A 20,798-nucleotide genomic window follows, 5' to 3' on the forward strand; every position below is an offset into this window, starting at 1 on the left:
ATAAATACTGTTACATCCAGTGCACATGTGAGCTTTAACTGTCGTTGACACGCAGGTAATCGCCGCTCGGTGACGCGCGCACCTGTTGCACAGGCTAGTATACCAGGATGTGCAGTCATCGCGACGAATTACAATGCACCGTCCGTAAGCTTCGCCATGCGTGCATGCATGTCTAATCGCACGCCCGTGTGTATACGTGCGCGCACGTGTGTTGTGCGTGTGAGCGCACACGTGTGCGCACAACACGCGCATAGGGGTGTAGGTACAGGTCTTCGCGGTACCGTGACGCGCTCGCTCGCTCGCTCACAAGTTTCGAAAAAGGAGGCGTGAAATTAAATATCTGACAAATTTAATCGGTTTTTTTTTTTACACCGGTCACCGAACGTTAGGCACGCTTTGGCACCGTGAATGATTTATGCCGATTTAATCGCCCATAGTTCATTAGCTCATCCGCGAGCGTCGGTTGCAAATTTTTCTTTCCACGTGTTGCACATGGCGACGAAAGACGGTTCGAATTCTCTCTACCCTTCGAACGCGTCCCCTTGCGAAGCTCTTTGTCTCTCCGTCTCGGGAAGCGAAATCTCGGATTATCTTCCTCTGGAGAGAGGCTGACGATTTTTACATTTCATACGAAATCCCCGTTGAGGTCCTAAGAATCGCTCGGAATTCCTGTGGAACTGCTCGGGCTCAGCGTAAACCTTACGGAATATATATCCCACACAGAGAGAGAAAGAGAGAGAGAGAGAGAGACGTTGAGCCACCGGTTGAAACGACACCGGACTTCTCGTGGTGCGCGCGGGAAACAGGTTCGACTCGTCGTCGAAAGCGCCGCGAGCAGGTACATCGTGTGTATGCGTCGTTGTCGTCGTCGTTGTCGCCCTCGTCGTTGGTTCCACGCATACGTATACGCAACGGAGGGAATTTTACTGCAAAAGTTACTGCAGGATTTTGTAACTGGAGAACACATCGACATTCCGTCTATATTTATCCTTCCTTTTCATACGTTTGCTATTTATATTTTAAAGATACTGTGCAATGTATCATCACAGAATTACCGAAGGAAATTTCCCGAATTAAGAAAAATCCCAATGTTCCTCGACACACTGAGAAGAAGTTGGAGATTTTGCGAAGATGTTTCTCGCGATATTTTCTTCGATATTTATATTGGGAAAAATTTTCACCGTGATGACGGAACATATATTATTGTGCAACATATCCGTAAGTTTTCTTGGTTAATTGGTTTATTTTCGCTGGGAACAAAATTTGCTTTCGCTGTATTGAAATAAACGTTTATTTCTGCGGGACAACTCTTGCATTTCACAAGTGAACTTTTAAGTCTTCCTTTCTCAGTGCGCGATAAACCAAAAAAAGATTAAATCGGGGGCAAAATTAAAAAAACTTAAATTGAATTAAGAACAATTTATGTATGATAAAAAGTCATATATATATATACACGTATACAATATTCTGTGCGTACACAAGTGACTCGTACACACGCACGCGCACCGGTCGTGCAGAAACGCACACAAAGAACGGCGATTGTACGGCAGCGCGGCGACGGCTAATGGCGCAAGAGGGCCGTGACCGAAATTCTTTCCGAGCAAGGGGGCCAAGTGCAGAAGAGAACACTCGCCGTGATAAATCTTGCCTCTTACGTTAGGTGCTAGTGAATCAACGCGCGATCGGCAACATGCGAATTATCATGAGACGATTACGACCGCGGGTGTGCGTAATCACGTAGATTCGTCATTATATCTCATTATATCTCCTTGGAGATCGTCCTATTACAGATCTCGGGCGTTGATTATCGTTGCACGCCATTGACGACGAGACCGCGGATACGTCGGATGCGAACTTTTTCCACGGAAAAAGTGACTTCCCTCGATCGTCGTTCGGCCGTCGTACGGCTTGAGGTATTAAAGTTTCCTTTAACCTTCCGCACGAACCTTCCAAACGTACCTCACCTCCCCTACGAAACTATGAAAACCGACGTCTGACGTTTGCACGCGGCATCGCGAGAAATATCACCGGGAGTCGGGAGCCGACCTTGGACTTTCCAGGAGGTTTCTTTTCTAATTTCCTCTTTCCTTTCGTTTCTTCTTTCTCATAAATGCGATCGATATCGCGCGCTTAATTCCCTCGGCGGATTCCCGTCGGCGAGTAATAGTAAAAAAACGGCGGCGGCTGGTGATCGCGCGGTCGAGGTAACACGGGCGCTTTTATTAACACCGGCCGAATGACACCGCTCAGTCGCGACGATTTCGCCACGGTCTCTGATCCCGTCCGTCTCTCGGATAACGAAAAATAAAAAAAACCGACCGAGAACCGCCGCGTTCGCCAAGGTAGCGCATTACCGCTGCACATTTCCCCTTGGCATTATTATTCCGAGCAGCGATAAACGAGAAGTCACACCGCGACGTCGTCGAGGAGCTGAAACTCTTAGGGACACTTTATATCCAGACCATTACGCAATAACGGATCACAGTTGCACGTAAATAAAATCGCCACACGACGGAGGAAATCCGCGGGCGAGTTTTCCGCTCTGTCGGCTTGAATAAATCCTCCACGTGGAAAAAAACACATACAATACACAAACTTATCGTTCATGAATTTACATGAATCCGACCGTCTTGTTTTCCCGCGCGCGCGCACGTAAACATTCGAGACTCACGTCTCGATTTATAATTCCCGTGATAATCGGTCGTCCGTTATGCAATACGAATGCAAAAACGCGTTATACAATGAAGAAGTTGATTCACGCGAATGCCTGCGCATCCATCTGAGATCGCGAGATGATGATGATGATGATGACGATGACGACGACGATGATGATGAGGATGATGATGATGATGATAATGATGATGATGAGCGTAACGATGCGTGTGCAACGAGAAGCGTATCCTGTGGCGCTACTAATTGCCGCGTTTTATCGTCGCTTCTGTGTGAGACTTCTGGCCGGTTCCGATCGCCGGCGGGCGATCCGAAACGATTGCACTCATACCGGCGAAAGATGGGGCAATCGACATTTGGACTAATCAACGTCCGCTTTGTGAAATTGACGCGATCCGATCATCTCAAGGCGCGTATTGAGAAATCTCCCTCCGAGAGATACGTCAGACCCCTCGATATTTCTTTTTTTTTTTTTACATATTATTTACGACACTGCGAAAGGTTGAGTATTGCGATATCGCGTACGGCGCATCATCTGTTTTGTTTTTAACGTGATTTTTCTGAGGTCAATTCTATCGCACTTCTGCGAAAGTAGATGTCAAGATAATTGTTTTACCGAGACTCAGGCTTGATTTATTTTAGGCTTTTTATCTTGTATTTCAGAAGATTCTTATACTGATTGTTTTTGCGGTCAAATAAAAGAAAACAAAAATATGTTCAGCGGCGAAAACAACAGTAATTTTCCAAGTGTATGACAGGGGAAAATTTGCCGCGCCAGCGAATTATTTCTCTCCGTGAAAGAAAACCGAACCGAGTAAGAGTGCTTTTCTTCAAATGGCGAACCTCGGGCCGCGTATCTCGACATTGTGCGATCTCCGGCATTACGCCGACACGCTCGACCGGTCACGTCGGAGCCGCACCGGTCTTCCCCCACTGCATTCGATGATCCCCTCGCTCCCTCCCTCGCCGCCTCCTTCATGCCACCCCCTCCCTCCCAGTTTGCACTCATCACTGCGCCTGTGTGTGTGCGCCTCGGCGCGAAATGCACCGGCGGATGATTTTTTCGCGCGACTTTTCACCGAGTGCCAAGGTCAGGCGGGAGAAACTCCGCCGGCAAACGCCTTCGATCTTCCGATCTCGGGACTGGAAAGGACTCTCTGAAGCGTGTGGCGTTAACAGGCGACACAGCCACGGTGTGGTTGTGAGAGAAGGAACTCGCGCAAGCGACACGGATTTCGACCGGCTGTGTTCGCGATTCGCGAGGAGGGAGCGAACGCTCGGCACACACGCGCGATCGGTAGGAGCGAGCGGGCCCGTTCGGCTGATTATCGATGCCGATAACAGGGGGATGCGTGTAATTTGGCCATGATAAACTGCAATCCGATTGGGTCTCGTTCAATATTAGCACCGTAAAACGCGGCGTCGCCTTCCGAGATGGGCGTTGCTCGCCAAAGCCGCGCGAGATGCACGCTCACCGATCTGGAAGATAACGCAAATTGAGTTACGTTATCTACGAGCGATTACTTAGCATAAATTGACTTACGCCACCTGCAGAGTAGCGTCGAGTCTCGTATGTGTGTGTGTGCGCATGCATACACGCGTACGCACGCGGAAAAAATATTAGCAGAAGCTAAAGCATGGCCGTGACAGCCAAGATGTTTTTTTCGTTCGAAACCGGAGCAGCTAATGTCGTTGTCGGGGCTCTTAACTTATCTGGACTTACGCACCGCCAGGAAAACTATTCCCTACCAGAAACGAGTGACGTTTCGGTGCATGGATACGATAAGATATTTGGAAATGGCTATTCTTCCGCTAATGAGCGCTTTAACATGTTCATTGCCAATCACGCGATATCGCGTGATGCGAGTTCTCACCAAACGGCCGATCGCGCGTTATCGCGTAATAGATATTTAGAGTACATAAATCCTATGTACATAATAATAAAAGCATATAAATAATATATTAACTTATTTGGAGCACAATAAAAACTAAATAAAAAATTCGGCCACCACACGAAATTCCAATTTTCAGCTTGGCAATGCACGTGTTAATTTCAGCCGATGAATTTTTTACCTCGCAGTAAGTGCATTTTATCTGTAATAACCGATTCTTACGGAACAATAACGACGGGATAGCCGAGTTTTCACACGACTTTGAATCAGTTGTAATTTTGAAGACTCGGGAAAATCCGTACTCCTTTTTCGATTTCTTCCGCGTTTCTCCGGTTTCTTTCCGCAGATGAATGAAAAAAGTTAAAACTTCGTGTACACTGTTTGACGTTCGAAAAACTCGCGTCGAATTCCCAATACGGTAATATTTTTTCTTCTTTTTTTTTTTTTAAATTACACGTGCCTGGAACGGGTTTCGTAAAAACCGTGTCTCGCATCGCGCCGACGTCACTTCGGCCGCACAAAGCGGCAGAATAGTCCGAACATGGAAACGCGCTCGGCGCGAATTCGACGGGAGGGTGGAGGAAATGCTCATATGTACGCAATACGCACACGCACGCACGCACACACCGCCGTACCGCACGCGTCCATTACGTAAAGGCGACCAAGTGGCCGCGTATACGGTGTCACCTTGCTGTCCGCGCGACGACGCCTCGACCCACGCACGGTACCGCTACGCAAACGCTACGCAGATACCGCAGCGTGTACGCTCGTGTATACGGGGTGTCCCGGGCGTGTCCTCGGCTATTTTCCTCGACGCGACGGATTTCGGAGCCGATTTGTCCGCAGCGAGAGTACAATCGCGATATTTCTCCGGGACTTGTATTCGCTTGAATATATTAATTATCGGAGAGGACATTACAGCGAGATTGGCGTAATATTGAAATTTCGGACAGAAAGGAAAAAAAATTCGAGAAGTATTTCAACAAATCGATATATAATTATTCCTTTCCAAAGAAATTCGACACTCGCTTTTCAATTAACATGTTGATTATCATGTTAATTTCCAGTTTCATTAGCTTCCTATATTGGCTACATGTTTAATTTACTAGATGTGCGAATAATTAAGTTTTATTCGTGAATTAATGAGACGTAATAGGATCAAAATGCTGGTCACCGGAAACTATTAATATGTCCGCGCGTGGCAATTAATGTATTCATAATATAGAAGAGGAACAAATCTAGGATTATTATACGGGAAAATATGAATATCAGCTCAAGATTCGCATTCTCATATATAAGCGAGAATATATAATTTTAAGTAAAAATAAAACTTTCTTGCACAGAGAAGTTCTATACTGTTTCATTAAAAATATCATATTTTCGTTATTCAAGAATAATCTTGATAAATTTAGGGGCAAAAAGTATCAAATAGAAAAAAAGATATTTTCAAACTGACGCGATTCTTACTTTGAAAATATCCTTCGTTCTATATAATTCAATATAAATCTAATAATATACTTCTCGAACGCGTCAAATCCTCCATTCACGGCTCTCATGTCGTCGGACAGAGCCCGTTGCATCACTACGTAAGAATGTCCCTCGTTTATAATGCGCTCGACTCGGAAGCGATGTACCGTCCGACACTACCTGCACACGTGCGTGGCTCCGTATTTAAAGAAAGGATAGCGGGAGGTTCGAGAAAAGTCGTCGTCGGTCGCTGTGACGTCGTCGGGCGTGGAAAAGGTAGGGATATCCTGGCTGTGGGATTTTCTCTCACGACGGTGCATCGTCATCGGGCATCGTTAGCTCGCGCCTTCGTTTACCGGGCGTATATCTGCTCGATCGAACGAATACGCCACGGCTTAGTCGACCCACTTATGGCCGACCGCTCCCTGCTCTCGAGTCCTTTTTTCAGGTTTTTTTTTTCCTTTCAGCGTTAACGCGCGTCGGCAAGTCGTGCCATTCACGCGTCTCGCGCGCGCTCACTTATCGCGCTCATCTGCATACAAGCCAGAAACAATGATGCCGAGTGATTAAGTAATAGACGCGTTGCATTGTGGCGCGCGTAGGGAGCGAGATTTGCAGCACGGGTTGCAGGGCACCCGTCGCAGGGCATCTGTTTTATAGCCGGTATCTTGAGAAATCACAAGTAAACCGTCGTTATCGGCCGGCCGGACGTTTGAAGACTCGCGGGAGATTCGCATTGTCCAAATATTTTCCGGGGGAATTCGAGAAGATCTGTACCACAGAACTGAATAAGTAACGTTTTAGTAATAATAACGGTAATAAATAATTTCGATGTTTTTGAAATCGCGAACCGCGGATCATATTTTTCAAGCTTAACGACGCTCAACGACGCGAATACCGGCTAAATTGCTTCTTTATTCTCGCACGAACGTCACATGACGCGTTCGTGTGGAAAAATGAAATTTGCAGTCAGACGGCTTCGTTTAATATCAAACCCGGTTTAACGTGCGTCCCCATAAGATGGTTCCGTGCGGAAAAATTTTGTAGTCAAAATTACTATGTAATTTTAGAACCGTGGAATATATCGAAATTTCGCCTAGGTTTAACGTCTTTTGTCTCATATGCGATATTTAGATTTCAAGAACGAGACAAAGTCTACTATTAAAAAAATGTATTTATTTTTATTTTAAATATATTATTTATGTATTACGTCTACGTCTTATTTTTATTTTAAATGTATCACTTATTAAAATTCCTCCCTGGCAAAATAAATTCTACCGATTTTGTCTATTTCCGTCGTAAGGAAACGTGGTAAAATCATAAAGAATTAATTTTCGGTCGAGCATGAATTAGCGCAAAATCAAATTTGATCGGGCACTCCATCGTTCTCAGAGAGTACGCCGCTGAACGTGTGGAAATTTTCCTCTCGACGTGTTCCGAACGCACGTCGGCGCGTCGTCGGCGCTTTTCGCGTTTCAGGATGCGCCGATCGGGACACGCGGAGTGCGTGACGCGCGTGAATACGGGCCAGAATGACGCAGAAGTCGCGCGAAACGCGGGCCATAGATTCGACGAGCGTCCAGTCGCGGTGGCAACGACCTCGAGGCCTCGCATCAGGAAGTGTATACCCGGCCAGCTCGTTCCAGCACGCGCGCTCCCGGGTTTTACATTGGGAATTGTGAGAATTCAGCGGTCATATCGAGAGCCGGGCATTGATCATCTCCGCTCCGCTCCTCGCCGTCACTTTATACCCCGAGCGGACTCGTCCCGACCCTCTTTCTCCTCCGTCCGTCTCCTCGGCTGCCATCGTCGCTCGTTCCCGGAGAATCGAATTGACTCCGTCGGATTCTCGGCGACACTCGCGCGCCTCTTGCATCTTTTGTGATCGCGAACAAATCTTACATCCAACGATTCTCAAATATCATATCATGGAGTCGCGAGCGAGAGATCGATTAGAGCCGAACGCACGTTTAGATTCGATTTGTGACTTCGTACTTCGTCTTAACAGGACGATCGTTCGTTCCTCGTAGCTTTGATAGCAAAGAGGAAACGGAGAGGAATTCGCATCGAGGGAAATCTCACAAAAATTGTAGTCACCTTCGGCCTCAACTATATCCTTATTTAATTTTAACCCAAAAGCAATAGCAACAATATGCATACACTTATTATCACTGATGCTGTATCGCTTACTAGAAAAATCCCTCTCTCTCTCTCTCTCTCTCTCTCTTTCTTGACTACGAATCTTTCACTTATGCGAATATGGTTACAAGCAATAAATATTTTTTCTCAGTGCGTCTCGTTCTGTTAAAAGAACGAAGGCGATCCCCCCAATAATTCCCCCGGCTGCAATGATCTAAATTAAAGAGACACAACTGGGAGGAACGCAACAGGTGAATTCGTCGTCGCGCGGTGCACGTAAAATCGAGCTCTCGAGCCGCGCTCGGCGCACTTCAGGTTTCCGATTTACCGGGATTTCCTCGCCGTTCCGACCCTCCTCGATCTCTCCTCCCCGTTCTCCTCTTCCTCGCTCCGCGAGAACAAGCCCGTTCCTCTCCATTCCGACTCGAAGTACCGGTTCTCATTTCGTTTTCTCGCTCTCTCCCTCCGTCCGGGGGGAAGCAGGAGAGGCGAAACGACGAGGAGAAATGAGAAAGAGCGGCGGCGGGAACGGTGGTGAACGCGGGAAGGATCCGGGCAGCGGGAGAGGGGGAGGAGAACGAGCGAGACGGCGAGACAGGATGAAAGAGAGAGAGAGAGAGAGAGAGAGAGAGAGAGAGAGAGAGAGAGAGAGAGAGAGCCGAAGATAGGCAAAGGCGGTACACATCGGTACTCTGGTCACGGCGTTCGCGCAGGTATTTATAGCGCGGCCGAACCTGTTAGGGGGATTTGGTTAGAGGAACTCACACGCATGCCGCGGCGGTTCTCTTCGCCGCGATGCCGAAGGTTGCCCAACCAACGGAACCGCCATTTTGGTGCGACTCGACTTCTTCGCCCGGCGGTATGTTACCTTCAGGGTCCTCCGGCTAGTGTGACGCAAGCGATTGCGTCAAGATGTCTTTAGACGACACATCCTCGTTGAACTCGTGCATTTCGAGGTCGGGGGATCGCCGAGCGGCCGGCATTATTCGGGCCCGATTCAGGGACGAGATGAAAACCCCTCGTTGAGAACGTCCGAGACGTTTTCTCCTCGGTGCGTCCAACGGGACCCCTCTCGGTGCGCCCCCAACACACGTCGTCCGCGTCGTTACTTTATTAATCAATTCGGTAGTTGGGCACGTACGGGTCTTGATTTTGGTGTCGTAAATTTTGATGGCTTGAAAAAGTGTATAATGTATGTATAAAATGTGAATATAAAATATAAAATATAAATGTAAATATGAAATGTTACTTTATCGATGATCGTTTTGGAAAAGCACGAATCGCCGAGTGAATAGCATTTTCATTCGAAATCGAACGGTGAATCTGACATGTTCCTCGGTCATGGGAACAAATTCACTCTGACAGGTTGGAGACCTTCACTCGTTCGGAGTCAAAATCCACTCGAAGCTCGAGGAAATCTTCTACAAGTGACAGTATCTTCCGAGTGACCGTATCTTCACTATCGCAACAAGTGAATTTTCACTCGTCTGGAGTGAGAATTCTACTCCAAGAAACAGAGAGAAAGAGAAAGAGAGAGAGAGAGATTTTCTCGATGACGTCCTTGTAGCGTCGAGACGTTGCTTCTCTTCGGTGATACAACCTTCAGAAATATTAATCGGGAATAATGCTTGGTAGATTCTCTGCTACTCACACGATACTGACTGTACACGTCGGCAAAAGGGCGAAGTATATAATACCGGTAAGTATCCTGCAGACCACGCGATCTTTCCTTCCAACGACACTATTGTATTCCGCATAATGGACATGACCTCAGTAAAACTCCGCGTCCTCGCTAGTTAGTTTCCTGGTTGTCGCTCCAACAACATGATTGCGCGACACCCACACACATACACACACACACACATGGTGTCCTCGTGCTCCATCGGCGAAAAGCGTTCGATGTCAAAGTCAAGATAGCGTCAGCTATCTGCATGCACCGTGTGTCCGAGCAACGGACCTCGGATAGAATCGCGATAAAAATAGCAACGTGCCGCCGATATGCCGCGAGATACGAAAGAAACTACGTAAAAAGCAAAATTATTCGTATCAATCGGCAACGGACAAAGCCGCCGACGAGCGACGATACTCTCCGCTTAAAATCAAAGTCATTGAACGTCGATTAATCTTTGCTTGTTTTTCAATCGAATTAAATTTTAATTAATTTCAGATAATTACTTTCCAACAATAGTTACTATCGAGAACTCTCATTCACGAGTGTACACTGGAAATCCAAGTGTATAATTTTAAACGTCATTTTTTATACATTTGTATGCACGTTATATTATGTATCATATTGTGGTTTTACACACATAAGTGTGTAAACATTACACATTTAAGTTTGCCGTTAAATTAACATGTTCACCTTGTTAAAGCAATACAAAAGTTTCAGCGAACCGTTATTAACACACCATCTTTTCGCCGTACAACAGCGCGCCCGTAACAGCGTTGTGTGTACATGTAGATTGTGAGTGCTTAAAATGTTTCGTATATTTCGCTCGATCTCTCACAGTATCAAATAGAAACCGGGGAAAATCTCTGCGAGACCGTTGACCAAATAGAATCTGTTTACATCTCCTACTTAGGATCGTACGTTCGAAACGTTACACTTCCAGCCGCGACTTGAGCCGCGAGCGTGGAGACTTCCCGAGCGGAAGCCATCGATTTATTTCGAGAAATCGGTAATTCCGAGAAATTCCCGGATTTATTATTAGATCCCGAGAGAAATTTCGCGGGGGAGCGACGCAACGTTCACGGATTCGCAGGCATTGCGGCCGCTGGGAGAATCGAGAAAGAGAAGAGAGCGACGGGTCAGATCACGTACGCGCGAAGGACGCGCGAACGTACGGAGCGAAAGAGAGTCCGCCCGTAGTCGGCATACGGTACCTGCGAATCCTCAAGGTTGCTCGTAAATTCAGGCACCGGGAGCGGGCCAACCGCCGCCGCGAAATGGTTATGACTGTGTGCGCCGTGCATTATGTATGCGCCGGTGCGCCCTCGTCGTAATTCTCTCGGCATTTAGATTCGATTCCCATCACCTCTAAGCTGGCCGGCCGACCGTCGTTCGTCGAATGCAAATGCGCGATCCGCGAAGTCGTGCGAATCTCGAAAAAACGAGGGAAGCTCGTTCGAATCCTAGCGCGAAGATCCTCTGTCGCTGTACGTACGTTAATGTGCTCCGTGTTGAACGATAATTCATAGAAGTCGTCTCGTGTGTACATGTAACACGCACACACACACGTCGCGAATGCGGGAATCACTATTCGGCGGACTTACATTTTCCCCCGGAGTGCCTTTGCATGTAGCACAATGATATGAAATTCCCTCCTGCTTCTTAATTGGTCTTCTTTATTTAGCATAGACGGAGTGCATTTCTACGGACGAGCAAAAGAGGGATCTTCTCGTCTGTTTTCGTTTCTCGGCCAACGTTAGAATCTCTCGTTATTATGGATTTTAACGGAACATGTTGCGTGATTTGATGGATCTCTCAAGAGCTTCGAGCTTAAGAACTACGAATCCGAAGGGAAACCCTTCTCACATTTAATACACACAATCGAGCCTCAGCTTCCCGCTCGGACCCCGCGAGTTCGCGAGCCGTGTATCGCCAGCAGGAAAGAAAGGAACTAAAATCTCTATATTTTGCTCGACAGCGGATCGTGACAAGAACGACTATGACCGTGCGTCGACCCCGGAATTACTGCGAAGCGCGAGCCCGGCGTTGTCGTCGCCGCCGTCGACGCCGCAATCGTTGCAACCGGCTGCGAGTCCGTCGAGCGGCACCACTCGGCCCAGATTCATCTCGAGCTTCCTCGGCGGCGACGTGCCCTACGGCAGCCGGGGTCACGTGTTGACACGGGCGGAGCGCAAGGAGTACAGTAGTCCGCCGATTGCGCCTGCGACTACGAGCGTTCCGCCGCGGTTCCTCTCGCAGCCCGACAAGGTAATACTGCCGAGGCCGCAGACGCCGCCGAAGATCCCGCAGGCCGAGCCACTCAGGAGGGTGTCGGTGATCAAGAGGGTCCCGACCAAGGGGGAATCCGCTGTCCCGAAGGACGTTCCGCAGGATGCCCCGAAAGACGTCCCGCCGAAGGAAGTCCCGGAGAACGAGAGCAAGCTGGAGATACCGAATCCCGAACCGGAACAGGTACGTGACGCGCGTCAGGAATTCTGATTTCAGCAGAATTATTGAGTTATTTTTTAATTGTCAGAGAGAGAGAGAGAGAGAGAGCTTACGGCTTTCAAATGATTAATCGTTTTCTAATTGCGCCTAATAATTAGGTCGCGTTTAAATCCATACATGGTGCAAGTTTCAACGAATTCTGAAAAAAAATTCATTTTGCGTTACGGCTAACTTTAGGGACGCCTTAGAGGCGTCCGAAGGATCTCCTACATGTTTCGGACGTCTTTTAGACATCTCCAAGAGATATTTTAGACATCTGTCTATGCTATGTAAGAGCAAAAGCGCAGTCGCCCGAGATAGGTGCTCGTTCGCGTTTCGCGACGGAGGCAGCGGAAAATGACGCGGACAAACTTCCAGGAGCATCCGATTGACTACGCGGTGCCGAAGAAGAGGAAGCGAGAGGACGAGGTCGACGAGGAGTGTCGCGAGGGCGCGAAAGCGTCTCGCCCGGTCGGCGGCTCGATCGCCAGGCCTCTGTTGAGCGTGCAACTACCCGGGTCGCAGGTCGTGCAGGCGGCCGCGGGCCACGGCAGATCCTCCAACTCGGGCAACAGCGGCTCTTCCAGCGGCGGCGGCGGCGGCGGTTCCAGCAGCGGCGGCGGCGGCGGCGGCGGTTCCTCTTCCTCAAGCAGCGGCGGTGGTAGCGGAAGTTACTGTGGCGGCGGTGGTGGAGGCGGCGGCGGAGCGATGGCGGGTGGTTGCGGCGGCGGTAGCGGCGGCGGCGGCGGAGGCGGCGGTGCCGTCGGCGGCGGTGCTGGCGCGGGTGGCATGAATCCCGGTGGTAACGGGGGTCGCGGCAATTACGGGCCAAGCTCGCCGCCGACCGGCTCCCTGCCGCCCTTCTACGAGTCCTTGAAGATCGGGAACAATCTCGCCAACTTCGCCAATCAGTACAACAGCGCGCAGGGTGAGTGTGCGCCGCGCCCCACGTCTCTCTTGTTGATGTTATTAATGCGTTCATTACTGCGCGGTAACGGGAAAAGCAACTTTCAACGGGACTCGGTCTCGTCTCTCTTCTTCTTCTTCTGTATTTTATTTCACTTCATTAATATTTCGTTTAGTTTCCTGTCGCTTTGCTTTATTTCACTTCGTTGCGTTTTATTTTATTTTAATTCGTGATTTAGACGTGCAAATTAATTCGGTGCCTTTACATTCAACATCTTGTGACCCCGGTGCGAGTTTAAATCTTTTTACCGCTCTATGGTGATTTGAAAGCGTCGATCGTAAGTTTTGAGAGGCATTATAATAGTTGAGTAACATATGATAATCATTTCCCTTCATTTTTTTTTTTCCTCTTATTATATTGTTTCATTTCATTTATTTCGTCAAATATTACGATCATGCGCGACACACCTTGGCGAGTCGAAGGTCAAAATAAAGATCCTTTCTAACAAGATTGCACATCGCGATTCTCTCCTCGCGGGCCCGGGGAGAGCGCGTTCTAGAATCTAGAAGTGGTTTCAGGAAACACGTATATCACGCCGCTGCCGGCGGTCGGAATAGAATGCGACATCGGCCAGCAGGACGTAAACTCCCAGCACGTGCAGTACAGCGCGCAGGAGGGCAAGCAGTACTCCCTGCTACAGAACGTCTGCGCCTCGTACGGTCTGACCTTCAAGGAGGAACAGGAGGAGCTGGCGGCCTACAAGATGCAGTCCAACGACCTGCTGTCCGGCCAGTACGGCCCGTACGACGTATCCGACTCGAGCATCATGGTGGACATGGTGACCGGCGCGGTGGTGGATCCGCTCCAGCTCACCGCCACCCTCACCTTCAACCCGTCCTCCGATCACACGGCTCTGCTGGAAAGCCTGAGCGACGCTGACCTCTTGCTGCCTCGGCTGCAAGCCGAGGACGGCGGCAGCGATCTCCTGGAGGACCCTCTGCACTCGCCCGGCTCGACCGGCAGCAGCGGGATCGGCCAAGACGCCGGTCAGATGACCACTCCCGTCGAGCCCAGCGTCGATCCTTTCCCCGAGCACAGCATGGCCTTGACCAGAGGCTTTGACACGAGGTAAGTAAGCGCGCCGTGAGAACCCGCTTCGGCGAGAGCCGCCCGTCGCTTTCATCCGCTCGCGTGAACGAGCCGGCCGACCGTGAAGCCGTTCCTGTCGCGTGCTGATGGCTCGCGATCCCTCTTTCAGACACTACACCACTCCGCAACACTACAACGCGTCCAAGCTCGGGCTGAGCTACGCGAGCGGCGAGCCGAATTACCAGCCGCTCTCGAAGGAACGGCCGGAGCTGGCGCTGCATATCAATCAGAATCACCAGCACCAGCAGGACCAGCAGTTGCAGATTCAGGTGCAGCTTCAGCAGCAGCAGAAGCAGCAGACCGCTATGTCGCCGCATCAGCAACAGCAGCAGCAGCAGCAACAGCAACATCAGGCGCTCCTCAGCCCCGGCCTGAGTTTCACCGGCAACGGTAAGTCCGTTATCGTTGTCTGATAATCTTCTCTCGAACGGTTATCGGAACGCGAGAGCTTTAACCTTTTCGGTCCCACTTCTTGTCGGAAGGATTTCAGATTTCGTTCACGTGTGTGTGTGTGTGTGTTGTTGCATGCAGGAAAGTAAGCTGAAAAAATGGTTGAAGAAACGCCAAGTTTACGAGCGCTCTTATACAAAGGAAATGTATGAAAATGTCTCTTCCCGAAGATGATATCAGATACTTATTTAAAATGGGGTCGAAAGGGTTAATCTCGAGGTGTGAAGAAATACGTTAGTCTTATGAAGAAACAATGTAACACCTGACGGCTTAATGGACCGCACGTCGATCCTATCTTGCACGTCTCGGCGGAAATTCTCTTCGAGAGGATTCGAATACGAGACACACACGGAAAAAAGAACTCGATTCGCGCAACTGAATTTCGAATTTCTTCACGTTCCTTTTCTTTTATTTAACCTACGCATGCGCTACCCGTGTTAAATTTGACCGTTTTACTACTTAATTTTTATGTTTTAAATGTGAATATTTTACTATTTAATTTTTATGACGCTGAGATGATCAAGATAATAAAACCGAAACGTCTGAGTATAACATAAATATGAATAATTTATAATTCCTTTGTTTCTCACTCGATCGCTGTAAGACCAGCGTTGACCCTCATCTTCATTTTCTTCATACTTCTACGTTGATTATATATTTTCAGAACCTTGTCCAATTTTTCCTTCGTCTTTGATTCCAATGTGATATCTTTACGTTAGTCAGCCTGAGCTTCTTCGGATTCGCGCGATTATTCGATCGATCGCACTTCTCACGCGTTCATATCTTTCCGAGGATGGCTTTGAACGACGATAATGCGTCTGAGATAAAATAATCTGTATCGCATAATAATTATACGATACAGATAATAATTACAATTTGCATTAACTTGCACATTGTATAATGATTACACAATGTAAATAATAATTGCAATAATGAAATTTTCATTTATACAATAACGATTAATAATAATAATAATAATAATTACAATGATTAAATTAAACATTGTATAATAATTCGGTACAATTTTTGGGTCAACACACACACACACACACCTACACACGCGCATGCATACTAAGGTCCGTTAAGCCGTCGAACGCTAACATCGCGGCCTAATCTTGAAGGTTTAGAATTAGACTCGAGCAGCAGCGTGGGTGGCAGCCTGCCGAGCCCCGGTGCGACCAGTTGCTCCTTGGACGGCGCCTCCACGAGGACCTCTCCGTCGTGCGCCCTGATGGAACACGCGCACAGCCCGGTGGCGGTGGTGAGCGGGACTCAGGCAGCCGCGGGACCGGTCGGCGAGCCGCCGCTTTCGCAACGGGTCGGTGTACTCCAGCAAAGGGTAAGCAACCCAAATTGATCCAGGCAAAGGCATACATTCTCCTCGTCTCGCGACGTTCTCAATCGAGACCGGGAGCGGAGTGCAAGCGGGGAGAAAAATTTACTCCTCCGCTCAGGCGTTCCGCTCGCGATTGGCTCGCTAATCTCAGGTCGTAAATCGTTCGTTGTGTGTCCGAACGAGTCGCTCTACCGAACTCGTGAAGCGGTTTGATGCGAGAAAATAACGTGAGATCGAAGAAAAAAGAGGAAGAAAGGAAAGGAGAGAGAGAGAGAGAGAGAGGGAGAGTGGCCGCTGCGCGCTTCTAAATTAACGTCGAGCGGTTGCGATTCTCGAGTCGTCGCCACTCTCCCCGCGCGTGAACTATGCAATGTCAATCAATTTGAGTGCTTAATCCGATGCCATCACAGTTGTCCTGTCCCGGCTACGCCGGGGAGGTCGGTGAGGTCTAACGGGGCTCCTCTTATCGGTTCACAGCTTGGTTTACCGAATGACTGTCAGATAGAATTTGTTAACGGCGGTCACGGCATTAAGAATCCTTTAGCCGTCGAGAGTCAGAGGCAGGCGGCGGCCACTCGGGACGAGGACAGAGCGAATCGGACCCCACCCGGCAAGGTAACGCTTACTTTGCGCACGTTTAGTGACAATGTCGCGAGCAGGGTTGAGTAATGCTTACCAATCAATTAGAAGTTAAGTTAAAAATTAAGAAGTTAAAGGCAAAGAGGCTAACTTTCGACTTAATTCAGTCAAGTTCGAGTGAGTTACCCCTTTACCTTAAGCTTAGTTACATTTTGTGCGTTAACTATAACTCGTTTATTCCTTTGGTTTTTACTTTTCTTAGTTAAGTTGAAATATTTCATCAACGTTCAGGTTGCGTGAAAATAGCGGGGCACAATCGCAGACATCTGTACAAGAGCGGTATTCACAGTCCCCTTTTATATTCGCGGTCGTCTCAAGTTGAGTTTCAGATGCTGCGGATCGTTTCATTGGCTGCGAAATCGGGTCGAAATTTTAAATTCTACATCAAGTCTCCAAGCGGAAATAGTCCGATTCTGTAGCTTCCTAACGACAGCCCTAACGACTGCGCTCATTGCGCAGCTTTTCTGCCATATGTTATATCTGCGCAACGACAACGTAACGATAACGAAACTGCCGTTAAAAATTACAGAATAGGCTCCTATGGGAGCCTTATGATTTAGTAAAAAAAATTAATTAATTAATTAACTTATCCAACCCTGATCGCGCGAGTGACATCGCGAAGGGACGTTTCATCATCCTGACGGCGCGCGTCCCCTGCGACGCTTTCTTGATCATTAACAGGACGACGTCTTCACCTGCCGCGTGTGCAGCAAGAACTTCAACCTGCAGCGGCTGCTCAATCGTCACATGAAATGTCACAGCGATGTGAAGCGCTACCTGTGCACATTCTGCGGGAAGGGCTTCAACGACACCTTCGACCTTAAGAGGCACACGAGGACGCACACGGGGGTGCGGCCGTACAAGTGCTACCTCTGCGAGAAGAGCTTCACGCAGAGGTGCTCTCTGGAAAGTCACGGGGTGAAGGTTCACGGCGTGCAGCATCAGTACGCGTATAAAGAACGACGCGCTAAGGTAATACTTTCCATCCAATCCAAGCCAGCATTTTTTAAGAGAAAACGGACTGAACATTTTTCGTCGTACTTAATATCTTATTATCATCTCTTATTATCTTTATTTTTTTGTTTTGTTTCCTTCAATTATTTTTATCGTCCAACTTTATCTTTTATCATTTATTTTATTACCTCTATTATTTTTTATTATAGTTTTTTTTTTTTGAAGATTCAGAAAAAACCGTTTTCTCTTTTCATTTTTCCACGAATTTTCTCGATTTTTTTTTCCAAAGCCGATTGAAGAATTGTAAAATTTCGTGGGAGGCATATGATTACATTGAAAAAATCAAAGTTAAACTTAAAATAACGCTTAAAAAATAGTTTAACGACGTAATAATATTTAAGTAGCAAAAAGGCGATTTTTCTCAAAAAAGCCAATTTTCCCCAAAAAACTGCTTTTTTTTTGGGTTTCTTTCAGCGATTAAAAAACCGGATTGTAATTATATTTTTTATTATCTCTTATTATCTTTATCATTATTTTATTATATTTTATTATCTTGTATTATCTTCACTTTTTACGGCGAAGTATTCGCATCACCTAATACATTATTTACATTCTAACATTTCTCATTTAAAATCGGTCCGTCACTCAACCGAAAAGTTTCACTATCTCGCTCGAGATGAGTTTCAACAAAGTCGTCGACTGTCGGGTTTTGGCATATCCGTCCCGAGCGCATGTGGTCGGCATCTGTTCTCGAAAGGACGCGATAAGAAGACAAACGACGAGTGATTCGTGCCGATCTGACGTATAATAATACGTCGACGTGTTTTCGCGACAGGTCTACGTTTGCGAGGAATGCGGACACACCACGCACGAGCCGGAGGTGCATTATCTTCACCTCAAGGAGAAGCACCCGTACAGCCCGTCGCTGCTGAAATTCTACGACAAGCGGCACTTCAAGTTCACCAACAGCAACTTCGCCAACATGCTGCTCCAGGTGAGCGCGTAGATCCCAAACACGACATCCTTCGAACGGTACTTTCGGCCTGACTTGATTAGCGACATACAGTTCACAGTAGTAGTTTGCAGTGGTAGTACGCGGAAAAAGGAAAAAAGAAAAGGAAATTCAGTGTCTTTCCCCCGCGAGTTCTCGCTCTCGTATGGCGATGTGAGTAAAGTAGAGAACACCGATTGATAGATTGCAGAGAACGCGCGCAAGGCTCGAACGTACAGATCGAAGCGCAGAGTGCGGCGAAACGCGAGAGCACGAAATTCTTCTCCTGTGAGTAGTGATGTAACGCTTCAGGGTGGCCTTCTGCAGCGGGACTCGCCGCGGAACACGACGCAGGACAGCTGCGGCCTGGCGGAGCGGCGGGAGACGAGCTCGAGCAACGCCGAGGCGACGCACCAGCCGTCCACGACGCTCGCCGGCCAGGCGTCCACCTTCTGAATCGTTCATCCCCTTCCCCCTCTCTCTCTCTCACCGCCTCTCCGTGTGTCCAGGACCGCCGATCAGCCGAGAAGAGCCAACGGATCCAGACCGGCGATCGGGCAAGGCGGGGGGGAGGTGGGGTGGGAAATTGAACGGAAAGACATAAAGTACCTGCATCATGCGCACTCGCCGTAGCGATAACGCCGCCGGGACGGACGGACGGACGTGGCGCGAAATCGGCTGATTCCGCTTCGGAGATCGACTTCCCGAGGAAAGCCTGCGCGGGAAGAAGCCCCTCCGCGTTAGCGCTACGAGGCCTGCGCGATGCTTCGCTGTGGAACGCACGTAATGCGGATACTTCTCGCACGAAGCCGCTCAGCCCGAGATGAGTTAGGGAGCAGGCGTAGAAAATAAGCGGATGAGGATAGAGATAAGAATGAGAGGTGGAGGGAGGAGGAGAGAGACTTTAGAGCCGCAGAGCGGCCGAAATCGCGCGATTGCGAACGTCGCCGTGGCGCGCATACACTTCGTGCAATCAATCGGGAAATCGATTCTCACACTGTATCTCGAAGACCTCTCCGTCCCGATGCGCGGTGTACGGGTGTGTCGAGCCCGTCATGTCGTTCTTCTCTCTCCTACGGTGCGGCTACAGCGCCGGCGAGAAAAAGCGACCGTGCAGTTTCTTCCCGTTTGTGGTGTACGTGGTCGTGGAACTCGGAGGAAAAACAATGCGAGGTTTGTTGGGCTTCGGCTCGAGTTACAAACGAACCCGACACACGGCACCACGGGATCCTCTCTCTTCCACCCGGGGCACCGCGTCGGACGATCGTCGGACGGTCCGTCCGATTTTTCCGGGCGTTTCTTCCCTCTATAGTTTTATTGCGTATTTAACGTATCTAGCGGATTTAATTTAAAGACAAATCCTAGAACAAAGTTAGTTTTACCAGACACGGCCGCAACTCTCTGCATATTGGGAGCGCATGCATGCATATAGACGCGCATCCATGCTCGTACGACGTGCACGTGGGAAAAACAGCTCCGTCGGTGTAACTCGGAGTTTTCCCTTGCCCGGGGGACCAGACGGAAACTCGATTGTGGGAGCGGGCAGATTCCTCGAGCGACTCTCTGCTCGGTCAATTCTTTCAGTTGTCTCGATGACCGGGTTGTCTTGATAACGCGACTGATACAACTGAATGTTCACGTATGGGAAGATGAGCTTGCTTGAATTTACCAGACAGTGAACGCGAGACAAACGCGTTTTCGCCAAAGGAATTGCTGGTTACACGAATTTAGGTTATAAGAAAACCGGTTTTTCATTGCTGAGAAGGCAAATAAAACAGTCCTTACAAAAAATTGGGTTTTTCTGGAAAAAATTGCTTCTTTGCTATTTAAATATTATTAAATTATTGAACTATCTTTTAAACGTTACTCTAAGCTCGACTTTAATTTTTCCAATGGAATTATACGCCTACCATGAAATCTTACAATTTTTGTCTGAAATTTGATTTTGAATAATACATCTTTCTCGAAATTCCGGTAGATTCGACCGAATTTTCTTTCCGTACACGGATGTGTTCGTTAACGCGGTAACAGAGAAATACATCATTCCT

The 20,798-nt window shown here is 48.3% G+C and overlaps 1 protein-coding gene across 1 annotated transcript in view; it reads left to right on the forward strand.

Moving 5' to 3' along the window:
* LOC106750009 overlaps positions 1-20,326 on the forward strand; it is a 30,428-nt gene extending 10,102 nt beyond the window's left edge. The window contains exons 2-11 of the mRNA XM_014630012.1: positions 11,816-12,309; positions 12,703-13,460; positions 13,561-13,568; positions 13,798-14,359; positions 14,490-14,770; positions 15,952-16,169; positions 16,644-16,781; positions 17,487-17,777; positions 18,595-18,753; positions 19,063-20,326. Of these exons, the coding sequence (XP_014485498.1) occupies positions 11,816-12,309; positions 12,703-13,460; positions 13,561-13,568; positions 13,798-14,359; positions 14,490-14,770; positions 15,952-16,169; positions 16,644-16,781; positions 17,487-17,777; positions 18,595-18,753; positions 19,063-19,206 (3,053 nt within the window). The 3' untranslated portion in view covers positions 19,207-20,326. The remainder of the gene's footprint in view (positions 1-11,815; positions 12,310-12,702; positions 13,461-13,560; positions 13,569-13,797; positions 14,360-14,489; positions 14,771-15,951; positions 16,170-16,643; positions 16,782-17,486; positions 17,778-18,594; positions 18,754-19,062) is intronic.
* Positions 20,327-20,798: the final 472 nt, after the last annotated feature.

This window comes from Dinoponera quadriceps, unplaced genomic scaffold (genome assembly GCF_001313825.1).
Source record: "Dinoponera quadriceps isolate SergipeBrazil2010 unplaced genomic scaffold, ASM131382v1 scaffold4444, whole genome shotgun sequence".
NCBI classification, from domain to species: domain Eukaryota; kingdom Metazoa; phylum Arthropoda; class Insecta; order Hymenoptera; family Formicidae; genus Dinoponera; species Dinoponera quadriceps.